At 42.2% G+C, this 20,739-nt stretch overlaps 1 protein-coding gene across 1 annotated transcript in view; it reads left to right on the forward strand.

Annotated features, from left to right (window-relative positions):
* The window catches only part of PDS5A (PDS5, regulator of cohesion maintenance, homolog A (S. cerevisiae)), a 145,819-nt gene extending 143,042 nt beyond the window's left edge, over positions 1–2,777 (forward strand). The window contains exon 31 of the mRNA XM_006895418.1: positions 2,421–2,777. Within this exon, the coding sequence (XP_006895480.1) occupies positions 2,421–2,777 (357 nt within the window). The remainder of the gene's footprint in view (positions 1–2,420) is intronic.
* The last annotated feature ends 17,962 nt before the right edge of the window (positions 2,778–20,739 follow it).

Here is a 20,739-nt window from a genome sequence, read left to right on the forward strand (position 1 = left end):
GTGCTGAGCTGCAGGTCCTAGTGTTGGAGTAACCTTTAGGAGGCTGGTGATGCTGGCACGCAAGCACTGGGCTGTACATAGAAAAAGTGAATTGGCAAATACAAATTAATATTTAGATACATGTGTTATCATATCTCTGTTACCACAATAAAAATAACTTCCAACAGTGAGGCTTACAATTTAGCCTTGAGACTTTTCTTTTATCTCAACTGTATTCTTTGTTATTGACTTCCATTCTAGAATACTTCTTTTCTTACCCTTTTTTGCAGGGAAAGGACAGTACCTTGGTTGTTAGGAGCATCAGACAAACTTTAGTCTTGGCCACTCACTGGCAGTATATACTTGGGTAGATTATAGGACTTCTCTAAAATTCCTTTTACCTGTAAATATAACTTCTTGTTGTTGTTGATTGCCTTTGAGTCGAGCACGACTCATAGCGACCCTATGAAGGCCTGAAGCCCCTCTACAACTATCAACATTTTTCCAAGTTCATAGAGTTTTCGGAGGCATGTTATTTAGGAAGTGGATGCCACTTCTGCTTCTAACTTACCTCGGTAGAATTTACCACTAGGCCACCAGAGCACTCAGATGGCCTAGGAGTAAAGCTGCGATGTAATTCTTAAAAGGTGGTCCCACCACTTCTTTGGGATAAGGATAAGCAGCCTCCTCCTGGGTGATTTACTGCCTCTGAAAATCTGCTAGAGGGCCAGCTGTGAGTCAGTTCTGATTCAGTGGTACACAGCAACAGTAGAATTAGCATGGAGACACCATAAATTATCTCTTTTCCCATAGAAGCATGTTATTTTTAAAAGCATGTTATTAATGTGCTTATCTTTTTGTTGCCCATCATGTATTTATAGTGGTTATCAAATATTTTCAGTTTTATTATTTCCAGGTATGTAAAATGTACTAGCACTAGAATTTGCTCCATACTATCTGAACTCTTCCTAACTAAGGAAGGAACTCAGAAACTGAATAAGTAAGGATAAGTTTTTATATAAGTCTCTAACTATCCAAACTCTGCACCATCTGAAACTCTTTTTTTTTATTATTATTTTTGTGTGAGTGTACCGTCAAATCAGATCTGACTGGTACAGGAGGAGATTGTCCCTCCTTCCCCGGCAGAGCATCTGGTGGATTTGAACCGTGCACCTCTGGGATTGTAGTTGCAGCTCTGAAACTCTTAAGTAGCAAGATTTCCCCTTGCTTTTTAAAACTCTGTTGAATTCAGGAACATAGTAGGTTTAAATATCTAAGGATCTTTGTGTCAAAGTCTTGACATAAAGAGACTTAGATGCAGATATTCTTATTGCCAGAGACACTCATACAAGTACGTACTAAGTGGTGGTAGAACCATAATGAGGTGTAGAGTTCTCACCTTCCAGGCGGAGAATCCCCAGTTGGTGCACAGCCACCACCCATGTTGGTGGAGGCTTACCTTTTGCTGATGCTAAGAAGGTTTCAGGGGTCTCCCAAGCTAACTCAAACTGGTGTGGAATGCCTGTCAAGTTCCTTCCAAATCAGCCAATGAAAACTCTGGATCACAGCAATTTGATCCTCAACGAGTTACAGTCATGACACAGGACGAGGTAATGACTTGTTCTGATTGGGTACAGGGCCAGTTTAAGTACATGAGAAGAGGGACCATATAAGTTTTGGTTTCCATTCTGCCCAACAGCCCTCTCACCCGAAAAGACATCCCATTGTTTGTTCATTCTCTGGTTGAAATAAATTAGTACTGTGTCATGTTTGATAGTTAAGGTCACTTTTAATATGAAAAAATATTACTCCTTAGTGTCTATTATGACGTACTTTAAAATACAGTCTTTTTCCTTTAAAGATTTGGGATTACTTTTTATCTATCTGTCTGTCTGTCTCTGTGTCTCTTTCTGTCTTCCTCTCCTTCTCTTTTCTCCCTCTCCCTCTCCCCCCCCCCCCCCCAGCCTGGAAAGATAAAAAGAATACAACTGAAAGGTCAATGGTTTCCATTAAAAGAAAATTTCTAGAATGAGTAGTAATAGAAGAAGATATTAAAGAGCTTCATATGACAGAAGGATGTAATAGTAAGGATTATACAGTTGCATGCACCAGAGAGAGAGACTGCCAGTAAAGCAATTACAACAGTATGTCTTTTGAAAAGTGATAAATTTAGAAGGGCAAACCTTTTCTTTGAAGTAGGACCAATAAAGCAGAGTAGTTTCTATCTAAATTTTCTGTATACAGCCTGTTCATTGTAGTAAGCATTTGCTGGGCAGGTTTTAAGTGCAAAGCAGCATAGTATCACAGCACAGTCCCAACTCCCAACCTTCACAGAGCTTGCATTCCTGATGGCATGTAAGAGAGTAGCCCTAGAATCTCAATTCCTTAAATTTCTAGTATAGATTGCTGCTGTTTAAGAATCATTATTTGTTCTCTTTCAGGAGATTAATTCTGACCAGGCTTCCCAGGGCAACATCAGCAGTGACCGCACAAAGAAAAGAACAGCAACAGCCTCTGGGGCTGAGAACATCCAACAACAGACGGATGAGAAAGTAGATGAGTCGGGACCACCTGCCCCCTCTAAACCCAGGAGAGGACGCCGACCCAAGTCTGAATCTCAGGGCAATGCAACCAAAAATGATGATGTAAATAAACCAGCAGGCAAGGGAAGAAAAAGAACCGCAGTCACTCAAGAGAGCCCTGGGGGTTTGGAAGCAGTTAATGCCAAAGCACCAAAATTGCAAGATGTAGCCAAAAAGGCAGTACCCACAGAGAGACAGATTGACCTGCAAAGGTAACTGTGTGCACTAGCCTGTCTCAGCTCTGAGGGTAGGCCTTTTTATGATTGATATATGCTGCTTGTTGCTGTGTATCACATTGGAACTATTAGCTGACTGTCCAGCAGGTGTTCAGAGACAGTAATTATGAGAGGAGTTTGCCCATCTTTCTCCCACACAGCAGCTAGGAGCATGTCTTACGGGTTTTAGCACCAAGCCACCAGAGCTCTTGAGTGTACCTAGGCATTTGAAATTAGTGACACTTGCACTTAGTTTTCTTGCATAGATTGTAATGGCCTTTGTCCCTCTGATCTCTCCAATTTTAAGACCAAGCTCTTTCCTTTATATAGTTAAATTTTAATTAGCATGGTATTTAGCCATTTCTGTTTATTATCAAGGAGAATATTAACTGCCCTTGCTGTTCCTCAAAGGGTTGTATTTGATTATTTTAAAAAAGCTACTGCTTGCATACCAAGGTTCCAAAAATGAAGATAGGAATATTGTTGTTATGTGCCATCTAGTCACCTACGAATCATGGCCACTCTGTGTACAACAGCTCTTAACCCTGCCCTGTCCTGAGCCAGTCTCACTGACTCTGACACACCTAATCCCATTGCCCTAGTTTCTGTATCATTCTATCTCATCCAAGTTCTTCCTCTCCAGTGCTGTCCCTCCACCCTTCCAAACATGATGTCCTTCACAAAGAACTTGTCCCTCCAGACCATATGCCCAAAGTGTATGAGACAGGGCTTCAAAATCCTAGCCTCCAAGGAGAAACTGGTTTCACCCTCTCCAAGACAGATCTGTTTGTTCTCTTGGCCATCCATGGTATGTTCAAGACTTCTCCAGGATCACAACCCAGAGGCATCACTTTTTCTTGTGTCATCCTTAGTCCAGGAAACATGAAGAGAAATTTCCTACTCTTTAACCAATTCCTCTTGTTACATTTACCTACGTTTTCTCTAGTGAAACAAGACCATTGCTCTTCTTTGATAAGCCTTGGACTAAGATTACAGATTCTCCTCATTGTAACAATCGTGCTCCGGTTGGGGAACTAGAAGCTTGTCTATTTCCACACGTGGTCTGCAGTTAGGAGCAGCTGGTGGATTCAAATTGACAGCAGTTAGGTTAGCAGCTGGATACTTTACACAGTTCATTACTGGGGCTCCTTCCTTTACCCACTGTGGGGTGCATTTTGTGTTACTTTTCCCGGTAAACCTGACCTGTGACCTATAGCACCATATTTCATCTCTGCCACCTTTCTTAAGATATATGCATGCCTCAAAGAACCAATCTAAGAATTACATTTATATTTACTGAGCTCTTAGCAATGACACAAAATTAAATACTAAGTAAGGGTTCCTCTTGTCAAGACCCTCTATGAGGTGGATTGTTTCAGTGATTGGGGTAATCGGGATGGGTGTGTCGGAGGCAGTGAGATTGGCACAGGATAGAACAGGGTTTAGGGCTGTTGTACACAGGGTCGCTGTTAGTTGCAAGCGACTCGACGGCACATAACAACTCTCTTGCTTCACTCATTTGGGAGCTCTGGTGATGTTTTCAGCAGGTGTTGTGCTCAGCCCAGGGGCAGCCTATCCTCAGGATGAAGGTGGTCACCTCCACCTGTGGGATTGGCGGCCACTGAAGGTCTCCTTTAGGGTCTTCTCGGAGTCTGGTTTGCTTAGTTGGAGGTGTTTTTTTTAACTCTTTAAAATGGATACATAATCTCATACATGAGATTTGATTGCTTCTCTTGGCGCTTGCTAGAATTTCTAAGACATTTCTGTAATTCTGTCCTAACCATTCTTCACCCACACGAGAAACTATTAATAAGCAGTGTTTATTGTACATCTAACCAGCAATTTTAAATTAGCTCAAACCCTGTATTACAAATAGAGAAATTAAAGCTTGCAAAGAGAACTCGTCAGTTTACACAGCTCGTGCTGCATAGAAACCGAGAGTGTTTTGAGCCCAAGTGTTACATCCTGGTGGCACAGTAGTAGGGAGATGCGCTGTTGACTCAAAGGCATGCGGTTTGAATCCACCAGGTGTTCCATGGGAGAAAGATGAACAGTCTCCTCCCATGTGTTCAAAGCATCTGAAACCCACTGGAGGGTCAGCTGTGACTCACTTCCAACTCAATGGCACATTGCTAATGAAAGTTTTAGTTGAGTGTTCCTCTAAGTAGATAGTGTTTTTAAACATTTTTTTACTGTAGATACTTGAGACTCATTCTTTTTTGTTGTGTGGGTGTTTTTTTCCTCTTACTGTATAAAAAGAAATGTTTTAACTTCCAGTTAACAGCCAGCTGTGGAACAGACACATTAAAACAAAGTTTTTGTTTGTGATTTTCAGATGATGCTTTAACTGTGCCTCAGTTTAAGGGAAAACATTGACTTAATATCTCCCTCATAAGGAACAATGTACCTAATTTTACAAATTCTGAATATGAGTCTAGAACTTCCACTCACATATTCTGGACACAGCAGGTCACTAGGAAAGGACATGTTTGATGAAGTAGAGTGTGAACAAACCTGAAAGAAACCCTCTAGAAGAGCAGAATTCAGCCAGTGGCCAAACACTGGACTCAGCATACCAACCATCCTGAGAAGGGCCCCTACTTTTGTTTTTGGGGTTGGGTTGTGTTTGGGGTTTGGGGGTTTATTTGTTTTTTGTTTTTCTAATATGTGAGTTTACTTACTCACTTTTCAGAAACTTTCTTTCTGACTGGATTTGGATGTGGAAGTAGACGCTCTCAGTGAGGGTCGCTCCTGTCTCCTGGCCTGTCTGCTCCTGGCCTTTTTCTTTGGCCACCTGCAGTCTCTTAGCCCGAAGCTTACTGTGCTCTGTGGCCTCCTCTTTAGTCCTATTTTATGCTGTTTCTTCAGAGAAATGCGCCAGCATCTGTGCAGCAGGACACGTGGAGTAACAAGACCCTAAGTCTTGGCCACTTTGGTCCTCAGTTTGTTGCCACCTTTGTTCAGTGGCTTTCTCACAACATGCTGATGGACATCATTTTCCTTAGAGAGATTGACGTATGTAAATTTTGCTAGCTCTTTTAGGCTCCAGGTGATGAGACAAAGTAGTATCAGTCAGTCCTAGAATGTTTTTCTCCCCTTTATTTACAGTAACCAAGTTGAGAACCTTGAGATTGGTATTCACAGTGCAACCCTTATCAGATTTGCTCTTCCTTTCTCCTGTTCTCATGGCGTGTAACAGGAGTGACCCTTTCTCAGCAGCAGGCAAACTCAGCCATGGTTCAGAACGTCTTACTGCATAGATCAGCCTTGCTTGTCACTTCCACCACTGACTAGGACAACATAGCCCTTCCACTCATCCCCAAAGAGGCAGTAGCAACTTCTGTGACCATTGGATTCTTGTAAAATGTACAATTTGTTTGTCATCCTCTTCACTGAGTGTTTGGCAGCCAGTAGGGAGAAGGAGTTGTTCAGCTTCACGGTGAAGCAGCCTATTGCTCCAGCATTGCCACCAAAAAAGAGGGCACTTTTTCTTACATTCTATAGAAATAAGGAACTCTGGTGGCTTAGTAATAAGGAATTTCACTGCCCACACGAAGGTATGTAGTTCAAATCCACCAGGTGCTCTGCTGGAGAAAGGTGGGAAATCTCTGTGTAATTTGCTGCCTATGAAAACCCTCTGGAGGGTCAACTGTGAGTCGGAATTAACGGGACTCAGCAACACGACAGAGTTGGAGCTACAATGAGATCGACTAACTTGAAATAGTAGCTTTTGAGTTCATCTGTTACTTACCATTACATTGCAGCCACCTAATGGGGAAGACATCCACCAGTACCTGGCCACCTCACCAGGAGAGATCCATATTTATTCCCATTCCAAATAAAGGTGACCCAACAAAGTATGGAAATTATAGAACAATATCACTGATACCACACACTAGCAAAATCCTGCTGAAGATTATCCAGAAATAACTGAAACAGTACATTAACAGAGAACTACCAGAAATACAAGCTGGGTTTAGAAGTGGTCATGGCACTACAGACATTATTACCAATGTCAGATGGATCTCTGCAGAAAGCAGAGAGTACCAGAGAAATGTCTGTCTATGCGAGGGCTTTTGACTGTGTGGATCACAAAAGATTGTGGCTAACCTTGAGAAGAATGCAAACCCCAGAACTCTTGACTGTGCTTATGCAAAACCTATACTTAGACCAAGAAGCAGTCCTCAGAACAGAGCAGGGGAACATTGCATGATTCAAAATAAGGAAAAGAGTGTCAAGGATGCATCCTGTCTCCACACCTTTTCAGTCTTTATGCAGAACAGATTTTTTGGGAAGCAGGAATGAGGAGGAATGTGGCATCAGGAGTGGAGGAAGACTCATCAACAACCTACGTTACACAGATCACACAGCCTTGCTTGCTAAAACTGAGGAGGACCTGAAGTGCTTGCTGCAGGTTTAGGTCTTCAATATGATTGAAACTCAACATCAAGAAGACAAAGATTCTCACCGCTGGACCAATTGGTAGCACCATGCTAGATGGAGATGAGATGGAGGTTGTGGAGAGTTACAGCTTGCTTAACTAAACAGTCAACACTATTAGCACCAGCAGTCAGGAAATCAGAAGACGAATTGCTTTGGGAAATGCTGCTGTCAGGGACCTCTCCAGAGATCTGTAAAACAGCGATGTCAGTCTAGACACTAAGGTGCGCCTGATTTAGGCCTTGGTCTTCGTAATTTTTTGCTATGTGTTGGAGAGTTAGACAGTGACTAAGGATGACAGAAGAATAATTAGTGCCTTCAAATTGCTAGAGAAGAGTCTTAAACATACCATGGCCTGTCATGAAAACAAATAGGTCTGTCTTGAGGAGTTTCCAAGTTTCTCCTTGGAGGCTAGGATTTTGAAGCTCCGTCTCACTTTAGGCACGTGGCCAGGAACAATCCAGTCCTTGGAGAAGGACATCATGCTCCTTGGAAGGCTGGAGGGACAGCGCAGGAGAGGAAAACCTTTGATGAAATGGATTGATACAGTAACGTGGCTAGTGGGGATAGTTGTGTCTGAATTAGTAAGACTGCCTCAGGGCAGGGCCAGCTTCAGAGCTGCTGTACATAGGGGCACTATGGATTGGTGGCGACTCAACGGCATGTAACAAAAACACTGGGGAAGATAGTATGTGAAACTGACAAATCTGAGAGCTGAGCTGAAGTATAAAGACAGAATCTTTTCATTTTACTGCCTTGTCACTTCAACATAACCAGGGGCCTTGTTTTAAGGGCATTGTAGCGCCAAGTCATTTATCCCTGGATTTTAAGGCTGATTGTAAGACATTTCTAAATAAGAACCTGTGCTCTTGTGCTGCTATGGCCCTGTTTTCTAATTGCATATGTATGCTACTTATTCATCCTTTTTATTTACCTTGCATGACTCTTTCACTTGCTTAATAGTTCTAACTTAAAAAAAAAAAAAAAAAGATGAAAAAAAAAAATAGTTCTAACTTCCCAAGTGGCCAGTTCTTGCTCTGGCCACAGCTAGCTCTGCAGAGTGGCATCCAAAAAGTCGTCTTAAAAGCACCCTAATGCTCTTTGCTCTGGGGACTCATGTTCTGTGAGTGTAGATCAACCTAGGCGGCCAGTCTGCAACCTTCTAACACCACTTCTAAAAGAGTTGTACAGTTTTATTACTTGATATTTATACTGTATGTTTTGGGGGAGTTTATTTTTCTATTAAATAGTTCACAAAACCCATTTTGAGTCCCTGGTGTATGCTGAGAGCACAGTGAATAAGGATGACAAAAGTATTTATTCCTTTGAGTTATGGTATTGGAGAAGAGCCTTGAAAATTCTATGGACTGCCACAAGGACAGATAGGTCTTGGCTAAAGTTCATCCAGAATGCTCTTTGGAAGTAAGGACGGTGAAGCTTCGTCTTATATAGTGTGAGCATGTTGCTCAGAGAGGCTATTTGGAAAGATAGAGGGTCAGTGAAAGAAAGGAGGACCCCCAACGAGACAGATTGACACAGTGACAACAGCAGTGAGCTCAAGTGTGTCAGAGACGATGAGGACAGCACAGGAGAAATAGAGGGTCAGTGAGAGAGATCCCTGGCGAGATAGACTGACTCAGTGACTTGAGCAGTGAGCTCTGTGCGTGGTCATGATTATGAAGATGCCACAGGACAAGGCAAACCCCAGTGTGTGCCTAGAGTCCCTCGGTTAGAGTTAACTCCATGGCACCTCCCAACAGTGATGACAACCTAGTAGCTTGGTGTGTTTAGGATGAAGGTATTCAGGATTTCTTCCCCCCACCACCCCACCCCCCTTGGTTTAAGAACCAATTTCAGAAGTGAAATTTCAAAATTTACCCAAATTACAATAAAATACTATGTTTTTAAAGTCTTAAGAGAACCACCCGGATGATATTGAGAACAGCTGGTAAAGGAGAGCCTCCTACAGGCACAGCGGGCAAAGAGTTCTCTTGGGTCACTCTATTTATTAAGCTTGGTTTTAATATTATTAACAAACCAAGTTTCTGTAAGACTATTATATAAAACTATTAAAAGGAGCTCTTAGCTAATGATAAGAAGCTGCACCACAATCCCAAAGGCATGTGGTTCTAATCCACCTGCTGCTCCACAGCACAAAAATGGGCAGGCTGCTCCTGCTGTGTGGTTTACTGCCTCTGAAAACCTGCTGGAAGGTCAGCTAGGGGTCAGTTCCAACTCAACAGCATACACACTAAAACAACGAAACTACTACTAATATCTCAGCTTTTAATGTTTATTACAGTTGAAATACAGAGTTTGAAGAATATAATAGCTCCCTTCTTTTTCTCTCTTAAGTTGTAATTATTCTGTTGATAAAGTCTTAACACTGTTAAAATAGATGGAAAAGGTAGACTTGTGCAGGGAAAATAAGTTATTACCATCTTACCCCAGAACTGAACACCAGCAGGCCTTCCCCTGTGGCGGAGGATCTGTTTGCCCCTCTCTGAGCAAGAGAGAACAGATGCAGCCGCAGCTGGCATGTCATGTCCTTTCCTGGTCGCCTGTCAGACCACATCTTCCCACCAGGAAGAGACCTTACCCTAGTCCTCCTGCTCCCAGGAACAGATCCTCCCTACCTCCTGAAGGATCAAGTAAGAGCAATCTTCTAACCACCTAATGAAATTAAGCTGAATTTTCTTCCAGATTGGTTGATATGTTTGGAGTTTTTTAGTACCGTATATAAAAAGTGAAATAATTGTGATTTGTTTTCTTGTGAACATCTTCTCTAATTTTTTTGCATTCTCCTGCTCCTATCCCCAAGGTAAAAAGAAAACGCAATGCAGAGGGAGAGGATGAAGGCAAAACAGGAGCAAGACCCGGCTTCTGCAGAAACTTGGATTCACAATGTCCCCAAACAGAAAATGAAGTGAACTTTAGAACACACACTTTCTGCCTTGAAAACTGAAAGAAATTCTTACTTTCTCTTCACAAGTCCTTTGAGGGAAATGTACAGCAGAAACTCTTGAGAGAGAGGCTAAAAGCAACTCTATTCCACCCCTCCCCAGACTTTTCTTATGAAAAGTCAATAATTAAGCAAATTGCTTAACACTTTGTTCCAGTTCTGCATATCTGGAGTCCAAGTGCATAATTCACCATTAATCTCCATGCTGCATTTTTTATTTTAAAGAAAGTAACAGGATGTCCTTACACTGACACTGAAAATCCATCAATTTTAGAGCCAGAAATTCCCATGTTTCACAAGAAAAAAAATAAAAGTCTACTGAATTAATTTTTAAGAAGAGAAGAGATCAGAGATTAAGTATTTCTTTGTTTTTCCTTTTGGAAACTTTTATGTATAATTCTTTCTGCCTGCCTACTTTTCTGCAAAAATGAGATGTACAGACTTTGGTTCCCTGCTATGAAAAGTGATGTGGTGGCAATTTTATAAATGTTGCTTTCTGATTTTTATCAGAGTGAGAAAATAATTAAGATTATTATTGATTTATGAGTAGTAAACACTTTTTTAATTTTCCTGTCCATTTTAGTTTAATATAATTTGCAATAAATGTACATATTGTTGTTTGTTTTATAAAGCATATGACTTTAAAATGGTTTTTACTCCTGTGATTATGTTAGAATATTTGGAATTTTAAAGGAGTTATAGACCACCCAGGATTTGGTTTTATAATGTTTGTCACCAGATTTTTATTACTGATGTAAAGGAAAAAAGTCAATTTTTTAAAAATAGCTGGTCTTTGGCAGCTTTGTAAGGAAGATCGGAGGTGTTAGGATTGCTCATTCTCATTGTGCTTTTTGGAAATAAGTGTTTTGCTTTGGTCTGCGGTCTGGCTCAGTTTCTGTTTCTTTTAGGAGACACCATCGCATCAATTCTATTTCTTGACATTGTTCAGCATAGGTAACGTGTGCACTTTTTGTGTACACATAATCATATTTAAGTTTTTTGCATAAAATAAATGCTTCTAGATGTCATATGTAGTCTTTTTTTAATCTTTATGTCATATTATCTTGTGGGGTTTTTTTAATGTGAAAGGGCTAAAGACCTAAGTAAAGTACATGGTTACAGTCAACTCTTTATTATCTATACAGCAGTGACTATGCCTCAGGGTTTTATGTTTGCAGCAGTCCACACCTCACAGACTGGTGAAGGCTCGCTGTGAGTCCTGATTCAGCAAGAACCTCAAACTTACCTTGTTCCTTCTTCCCTCCCCTAGCGTGCTCCTCCTGCCCACACTCTCCCTCCAAGAGGTTCGGCCTCAGAGGGCTGGCTGCACCACTCCCTCAGTTCCCATGTATGAGTTCCGTGTGAGTTCACAGAGATAAGCCATCTGGGTTGGAGCTTAATCTTGCTAAACTGTCATCTCTGTGAAATGTAAAACAAGGCAAACCACGTCCAAAAAAGAATGATTACGTGGAGGGAACTTTGCTGGCAATAAATGTCACCCATGGTCTCACAGATAATCAAGAGTTGGCTGTAGAGTGGCTGGTGAAAGACAAGTAATTCTGTCGAATATGCACATACACACATTGAGGCATCAAAAGGTGGTGAGGGAACCATTTTGGAGAAGAACAGGAAAAATTCTGTTCTTATTGCCTGCCTCTCATAAAAATTGTCAAATATTGCCTCCAGCATACTAAAAAGAATATCTATGCATAAGTATTGGTGAAGTCCCTCAATCAGTGGGCATGTTGTAGGTGGGAAGATTTTACGCTCTTAGCATCAGACAGTTTGATTCTTAGGGCCACTGAACCAAACAGCCCTGGTGGGGACCAGCTTTCCCTCCTGACCCTGGGCATCACGGCTTCCTAGATTGCCCGGCATGCTCAGTCATGTCAGCCTGATGTTGAGCAGAGCCACGGCATCCGCAAACAGGTGGGCAAGGAGTTCACTAAAAGGATGAGGTGCTCATCCGGATGCGAGTGGCCTACCCTTCGTTTTTATCGTGATGCACGTATCTGGCACTAAGGGCGGGGAGGGGAGCAGGATGCCACATTCAGCCGAGGGACTTGTTTTAAGGGAAATGTGTCCGTTTTCCTTTAGAAAAGGAAAACTAAAATCCCTTGGGCATTTGGTATTCACATCTCAGAGAAATCTAACACAAAAGTGCAGACTTATATTTGAAAATTAATGTTAACCCTTTGTTGTCTAGTTTGAAGCTTCTTGTATTTGTCTAAAACTACAAGCCAGAATTTTGTATCTCCTTTGATAAAAAGTGTGTATAATGTAAAGTAGTTTTGCATATTCTTGTGCTGCACATGGGCTGAATTTTTAGAATTTTTTTTTAAGACTTGAAGCAGAACCTTGTAATTTGTGTAAATGACAAGTGTAAAAATCCTACCATAAAATGCTAAAAATATGCACTGTTTCAAATAAAACCAAGAAATGCAGCATTATATAGTAGTGTGGAGCCCTGACTGTTCATGTACTCTGGTATGTCACAAACTGACAAATGTCTTTGCATACCCTCCGTTTTAAATCTGGAGTCTGCATATATATGTTAATACAAGGTTAAAGGCTGCCTTCAAGCTTCTTGGCCAAGTTTCCTTTACTGAGAATATGGTGCATTCTGATGGACACTTGGAAAAATTGAGTTTATCTTCACCTTAAGAACTTAGAAACATCCTTTCATTTATACCATCTGTGATGCACTTGTCAGTATTACTGAGAATGCATATTGGGTGTGTCAGATTCAGGCCATAGTCTTTCCAGTTACTTGCTATGATGCAGCTGAGAGCAGGACAGTGAAAAGGATGACAGACAAAGAATTGATGCCTTTAAGCTGTGGTGTTGGAGAAGAGCACTGAACAGGGACGGCCACGAGAACAAACAGGTATGTCTTGGAGAGAGTGCAGCCAGAGTGCTCTTTGGCGGCAAGAATGATGGGGCGTGTTGCTAGGAGGGACTATTCCTTGGAGAGGGACATGATGCTGGGAATGTGGAGGGTCAGTGAAAGAGAGGAAGATCTTCAACCAGGTTGATTGATACAGTGACTGCCACAATGGGCTCTTGTGTGTCAGGACGTGTGAGGATGGAACAGGGTTCAGAGCTGTCGTTCATAGGGTTACTATTGAGTCATACTCCACTCGATGGCACCTAACAACAGTCCATGATGAGCAAGTAGATCTGTATGTGATTTCAGAGCCCATCAGGTCATACATGAGGTCCCGTTTCCAAGGAACCCAGCAATCTTCAGGGCTAGCTCTTCACCAGAGCAGCATTACAAACCTAGTTGTCTGGGTGGGCAGTCTCATTGTGGGGTGTTTGAGCTACTTGTTGGTACTTAGGGCACCTCAATCCCTCCCTCTAGAGTCACTCCTGCTGTTCTCTAGCAGAGACAAAATGGGAATAAATCTGCTCCTTGGGGAAACGGCACAGTGTCTGTTCCGGAGCAGCTGAGCCTCAGCTCCAGGCCTGTGGGATGCAGCTGGGGCACAATGTCCTCACTCATCAATGTGTGCAGATGCAACGGCAGAGCTGTGGTCAGAGGGCCGGCAATCAAAGAACCACAACTAGGGCTGATAGGATGGATGCCGACGGGACTTCAGTGCAGGAAAGATGCTGTGGCAGCTGAAATCCCCCAATTGGGGTCCATGTCAGCTCAGTCACATCGATACAGAAGGAGCCCCAGAAGGTGTCGAAGTTGTAGTCGGAACAGGGCAGATTGTCAAGTCTTTGTCTTGCAGACTGGCTTCATGGGTTTGAACCTCCAACCTTTGCATTAGGATGAGGGGCAAGTGCTTAACCACGGTGCCAGAAGAACACCTTTACCACACAGAAAGGCAGTTCTGGGGGGTCCTACGGAAGGCACTGCAGGCATCCTGGCCTGCTGGCGCTTCAGCTGAACCTGAAAACCATGGCTTTGGCCATTAACCAGACACAAGACCACAACATGCTATGCACAGGAGGGTCTGTGGGGAGCTAGGAACTCTGGACGGTGTGGGCCCGTTACCACAGACCAGGAGCCCCAACAGTGACCAGAACGTCCCCAGGCAGGACTGACTGGGATGGTGGATGCTCACTGCACTTTTTCCGGGCACTCAGCCAACCATCCCACTTCTGCTAATCAGACTTTGTGAGCCAGGGCACAAAGTTTCCATTTTCTCAGTTACACACGCTGTTTAGCATCCCTGAGGCCCATATCTGTGGCAAAACACTTTTTGGCCTGTCATTATCTGAACTTTTTTGTATTTGGAGAAATGCCACCCCTACTGCTTCATTGTAAAGAAGGGCCCATTTCCCTCTGTGGAAGCTGGATGTCCTCACTGTCCAGACTTCTGCTACAGCTAGTTGAAGTGCTGTTGAACTGACTGACTGATAGTGACCAGTCTCCTCCATGTTCATGTCCACAGTTACAGCCACTGTCCATAGTGCTAGCCCTCCACCTTACCCAACACAATGTCTCTTTCCAAGGACTGGCTCCTCTTGATTAGGATGTTGTTGGTCCCTACCCCCATCACTGAATCAATCTCTCATCAAGGATCTTACTCTCTTGGGCTGTCCCTGCACCCTCCCAAGCATGATGTCCCTCTCCAAGGACAGGTCCCTCCTTGCAACATGTCCAAAGTATGTCAGGCGGAGCTTCAGAATCCTTGCCTCCAAGGAGCAACCTGGTCTTGACTTCTCCAGGACGAACCTGTGTGTTCCAGCAGACCGTGGTATATTCAATACTCTTCTCCAGCACCACAGCTCAAAGGCATCAATTCTCCTGTCATCCCTAGTCATTGTCCGCTTTCTCATGCATAGCAAGTAATTGCAAAGACTATGGCCTGGATCAGGTGCACCTTAGTCTCCAGACTGACATCATTGCTCTTCAGTACTTTGGGGAGGTCTCTGACAGCACATTTAACCAACGTGATTCATTTAATTTCCTGGACGCTTGTATCAAGAGTGTTGATTGTGGAGCCAAGCAAACTAAAGCTGTTAATAATCTGTTTTTCCACCATCTGTCATGATGCTACCAATTGACCCAGTGGTGAGAGTCTTTGTTTTCTTGATGTTGAGCTTCAATCCATATTGAAGGCAATCCTTGACCTTCTGCAGCAAGCACTTCATGGCCTCCTCAGTTTCAGCAAGCAGGGTTTTGTCATCTGCGTAACGCAGATTGTTGATGAGTCTTCCTCCAATCCTGATACCACATTCCTCCTCATAGAGCCCAGCCTCCTGAATAATCTGTTCTGCATATAGATTGAAAAGGTATGGAGCTAGAACACATTCCTGGCATATACCCTTCCCAATTTTGAACCATGCAGTGTTTCCTTGCTCTGTTCTGATGACTGTTTCCTGGCCCAAGTACAGGTTTCACATAAGCACCATCAAGTGTTCTGGGATTCCCATTCTCCTCAGAGTCAGCCAGTTTGTTGTGATCCACAGTCAAAAGCCTTTGCATAGTCACTGAAGCATAGATAAGATATTCCTCCCTGCTTTCAGCCAAGATCCATCTAACATTAGCTATAAGATACTTAAAAGTGAGATGAAGTTTCCATCCTTGTCTCTAAGGAGCATCCTGATTGTACTTCCTCTAAGGCACATATGCTCACTTGACAAACGTGTATATTCTCTTTGTCAGCATCACAATTCTAAGGCATTGATTCTTTGATCTTTTTTCTTTTCCTTTGATCATTGTCATTGTACATAGGAAGCAACTGAAAATACGATGGCTTGGGTGAGGTGCACTTCAGTGTTTAAACTGATCCTAGCTCTAGCTCTTTGGAGAGGTCCTTGATAGCTGACACCTACTGAGAGATCCTGATTATGGTACCACAGTGCACCATCCTGGAAGTGCTGAGTGGCAGTGCTGGACACCGCCACAGTGGTGTCAGGGCTGTAGGCTAGCATTGGCAATTGAGGCTGTGAATCTTCACAAGACCAGCAAGGGATTTTGGCATCCTCTCACATCTATAAAGGGATCTAAAGGGCTCATTGTTAGATGCTATCAAGTTGAGTGCAACTCATAGTAACCCTATGAACAACAGATCTGAGCCCTCTCCCACGCCATCCTCATAATCTCTGACACACTTAAATGCATTGCTGCAATCACTGTCAATTCACCTCGTTGAGGGACTTCCTCTCATTCACTGACCCTCCACCTTCCCAAGCATGTTATCCTTTTCTAAGAAATAGCTTCTCCTAGCAACATGCTCAAAACATGTGAGACCAAGCTTCGTAATGTTTGCCTCCAAGGAGCACTCAGGCTGCACCTTTTCCAAGACATACCTGTTTGTTCTTTTTTTTTTTTTCTGTTTGTTCTTTTGGCAGTCCATGGATTACTCAGCACTCTTCTCCATCACCACAGTTACAAGGCATCGATTCTTCTGTCATCCTTATTCCTTGTCCAGCTCTCAGATGTCTAGCAAGTGATTGAAAAGACTGTGACCTATAAAATATTTGGGAGTAAATATAACTAGAAGCACAAAGGATCTATTCAAAGAAAATTACAAAACATAACTACAAGGAACAAAAAGAGACCTGGGGAAGTGGAAGACTATCCCTTGCTCATGGATAGGAAGACTCAATACTGTGAAAATGACAATACTACCAAAGGCAATTTACACATTCAGTGCAATACAAATACCAATCCCATTCTTCAAGGAGATGGAAAAGGCAATCTCCAGCTTCATTTGGAATTGAAAGAAGCCCCGAATAAGCAAAGCACTCCTTAAAAATAGGGGGGAAAAGGTAGGAGGCATCTCATTCCCTGATTTCAAATCCTACTACACTGCCGTGGTAGTTAAGATGGCATGGTACTGGTACAATGAAAAGCAGATCAATGGAATAGAATTGAACCCGGAAATCAGTCCATCTATTTACAGTCAACTGATTTTTGACAAGGAGATGAAATCAGTTAAGTGGGGAAACAACAGCCTTTTTAACAACTGGTGTTGGCAAAATTGGAAAACACTCTGCAGAAGATTTACACAAGATCCACACCTCACTCCATATACAAAACCAACTCAAGGTGGATCACGGCCCTAGGACTAAAACCAAGGACTATAAGCTTCATTAAAGAAAAGCTTGGAAGAACTTTAGTAGTCCTAATCCAAAACATAAACAGTCTTCCAAGTATCCTGAAAAATCTACAACCAGGAGAAGATAAAATAGATGAATGGGACCTTCTAAGAATCAAATCCCTGGGGAGCTCTGGTGGCCCAGTGGCAAAGAACTGCAACTACAATCCCAGAGGCGCACGGTTTGAATCCACCAGATGCTCTGCCGAGGAAGGAGGGACAATCTCCAGTACACCAGTCAGATCTGATTTGATGGTACACTCACACAAAAATAATAAAATAAAAAAATTAAAAAAAAAAATAAATCCCTATGCACATGCAAAAACTTCAACAGGGTAAATAGGGAAGCCACAGACTGGGGAAAAGTATTTGGTAATGACATGTCAGATAAGGGACTTATATCTAGAATTTATAAAATACTTGAGCACCACAACAAGATAAAGGTAAATAATCCCATCCAAAAATGGGCACAGGATATGAACAGACACTTCACCGAAGAAGACATTCAGATGGCCAACAAGCACATGAAGAAATGTTCAAAATCCCTAGCTCTAAGAGAGATGCAAATCAAAATTATGAGACATCATCTCACCCCCGTCAGAATAGCAAAATTTAACAGAACAACAAACATCAAATGCTGGCGAGGTTGTGGACAAATGGGAACCCTTATTCACTGTTGGTGGGAGTGTAAAATGCTGCAACCACTGTGGAAAGGAGTATGGCGCTTTCTCAAAAAGTTGCAAATAGAGATACCATTTTTTTTTTGAGATAACCATTTGACCCAGCAATTCCACTAGTGGGAAATATACCCCAATGATACCATAACTGCCACCCAAGCAGATATATGCACACCCATGTTTATCGAGGCTTTGTTCACAATAACAAAGAGTTGGAAACAGCCCAAGTACCCGTCAGCAAACAAATGTATAGAGAAGCTGTGGTATAGTCACACAATGGAATACTACGCTGCATTGAAAAACAAGGAACTCATGCTATATTACTCAAAATGGGTGACTCTGGAGGACATTCTGCTGAGTGAAATATCTCAGTCACAAAAGGACAAACACTGCATAGTGCCAGTGCTGTAGAATGGGACTGACATCAGGGTTAGGGTAAGAATGAGAAAAACTGGATGAATTATGTATACTGCATTGAAACCAACGAGGGAGAGAACAGTTTAAAAGCAATATATTTTGGGGTATTATGATTATCATGAGTCTGGAATGAAGATCGTAAAGTGAAGTATATTCAGGGTGGGGCTTGGGGGCTGCAGGGGGATTGTATACCAATGAAGGAGCTTTGCTTTTCAAAGAGAAGAGCGAACTGGGCGTGAGGGTGGGCAGGGAGAAAAATGCAACAATGAATGAATGGAAATCCAAAGTCTCTGTAAATGTTCATTGAAATTAATAAAGAAAAGACTGTGACCTGAGTCAGACAGACCTTAGTCCTCAAACTGACATCATTGCTCCTCAGTAATTTGGAGAGGTCCATTCAATTTGAATCCACCAGGATTCTGCTCTAAGGAGAAAGATGGCCACTTCTCCTCCTGTATGATTTACTGTCTCTGAAAACCTGCTGGATGGTCAGCTTATAAGTCAGTTCCGATTCCATACACAACAACGACTCATATCTATAATGTGATGGTGTTGAGTGAGAACTGAAGTCTTATCAGTCTCCCAGCAGACTGTCCTCTGACCTAAGAGATCTGTGCCCATTTGTGAGCAAGTGGGTTCTTCTTCTGTCTCCCCTCCACCATTCTTCAGAGATGAGAGAAGCGTAAGGTCCTGGGAATCTTTCGCAAAGATGCATGAAGAACTGCTTATTTATAGGCTCCGCACCATTGACAACAGAATTCTCCAGTCCCAAGGGCACATGGTTTGAACCCACCAGCTACTCTGAAGGAGAAGGCTGGGCAATCTCCTCCCGTGTAGTTTACTATCTCTGAAAACCCGCTGGAGAGTCAGCTATGGGTCAGTTCCCACTCAACGGCACACACCAAGCCCCCCTCCCCCGCAGGCATAGCACGGGGTGGCGGGAGCACCTGCCTGTGGCCTGGCACCAAGTGAAGCCCTGTGTTCCTTTCCTAGGGCCACTGGATCCAAGTTCCAGGAAGTGGCGGGCTTTAGGCAACAGTAGCTCATTGTCTTCTGCAGGTCTTTGTTACAATCAACGTGGCAGCCAGGCCATGCTCCTGCAGTCAGCTTCCTCAAGCCCCAAACATTGTCTCCACCTGGCTGTCCTTCTCTGCATAGTTTCTCTTTTTTGAAAAGACACCGCTCTGATTGGAGTAGAGCCCGCCCCACCCTAGTAAATGTCAGGGTAACTAAGAATGTCTTCAAAGACTCTTATTTCTAAAGAAAGTCAAATACAGGAGTTAGAATTTCTACCTATCTTTTGGGGAGACACAATGCCGTTGAGAACACTGGAAAGCATTTAAAACCTAAATAAAACCTAAAATATCCTTTTTTTAAGACAAAAAAGGAATAGCTCTTTTTTATTAGCACCACACATTAGCAATTCTAAATTATTTCATCAATTATATCATGAAATACTTTCCTCCATCATGCACCTCCTGAAATAATATTTTTTTTCTTTTCCTATGTACTAAACAACTGTTGTGGTTCCTGCTGAGTTTTAATAACACAAAAGTACACTTCAAATTAGCAGAACTTTAATACTCGTCTTTTAATAAACTTTATATTCTATGCACAGTCATTGGAGAATTGCCAATGACCTCGATACATGCAAAACTCAGCAATGTGAGTTTGTTTTTTGAGTAAATTTATAATCATTCAGGATTGTTGGAACTTGATTCAAGTTCAGTTCATGTTCCTCTACCACTTTTGTACAACATGTGTCTATGTTTATACAGTAAAGTCAAAACCAGGTTGAGATATAAACCAATTATATGTGTTTTAAATGTAACCATTTCTAAGATCCTTATTGATATCAGATTCTTCTACTTGAAGAATTTTGTTTGAAAATTTATAGAGTGAATTTCCTGGTAATGAATATTTCAATTTTGAGTTTCCTGAAAAATTATTAATTTATCGGTCATTATTGAAAGTTCTTTTCATGGCATCTAGGACTCTGGATTGATACTTTTTTTCATCCACCACAGACACATTCATTTTTGTCTGGCTTGTGCAGTTTCTGATAAGAAGTCTGATGTAGGCATATCTTTGTTCTTCTGGGCATGGAATGTGTGCTTTTTCTGTGGCTGACTCCAAAGTTGGCCCTTTATCTTTGCTTTACAGGAGGGTGCCTATGATGTATCTAGTTGTATTTTTATTACTGGAACGTAATCTGCTTGGGGTTCTCTACTTCTTGGATGGGTTGTTTAAAGTCTTTGAGTGGGAGAGAGAGAAATTCTTCATTATCGTATGTTCAAACAATTCCATTTTCTCTAGTTTCCTTTCCTAGGATTCCAATTACACATATGCCACCCTTTAAAAAAAAAAAAAGAAAAATACCACACCGTCCTAAAGTTCTTTTTTTTT

This window comes from Elephantulus edwardii, unplaced genomic scaffold (assembly GCF_000299155.1).
Source record: "Elephantulus edwardii isolate Elephantulus edwardi_28Jun2011 unplaced genomic scaffold, EleEdw1.0 scaffold00167, whole genome shotgun sequence".
NCBI classification, from domain to species: domain Eukaryota; kingdom Metazoa; phylum Chordata; class Mammalia; order Macroscelidea; family Macroscelididae; genus Elephantulus; species Elephantulus edwardii.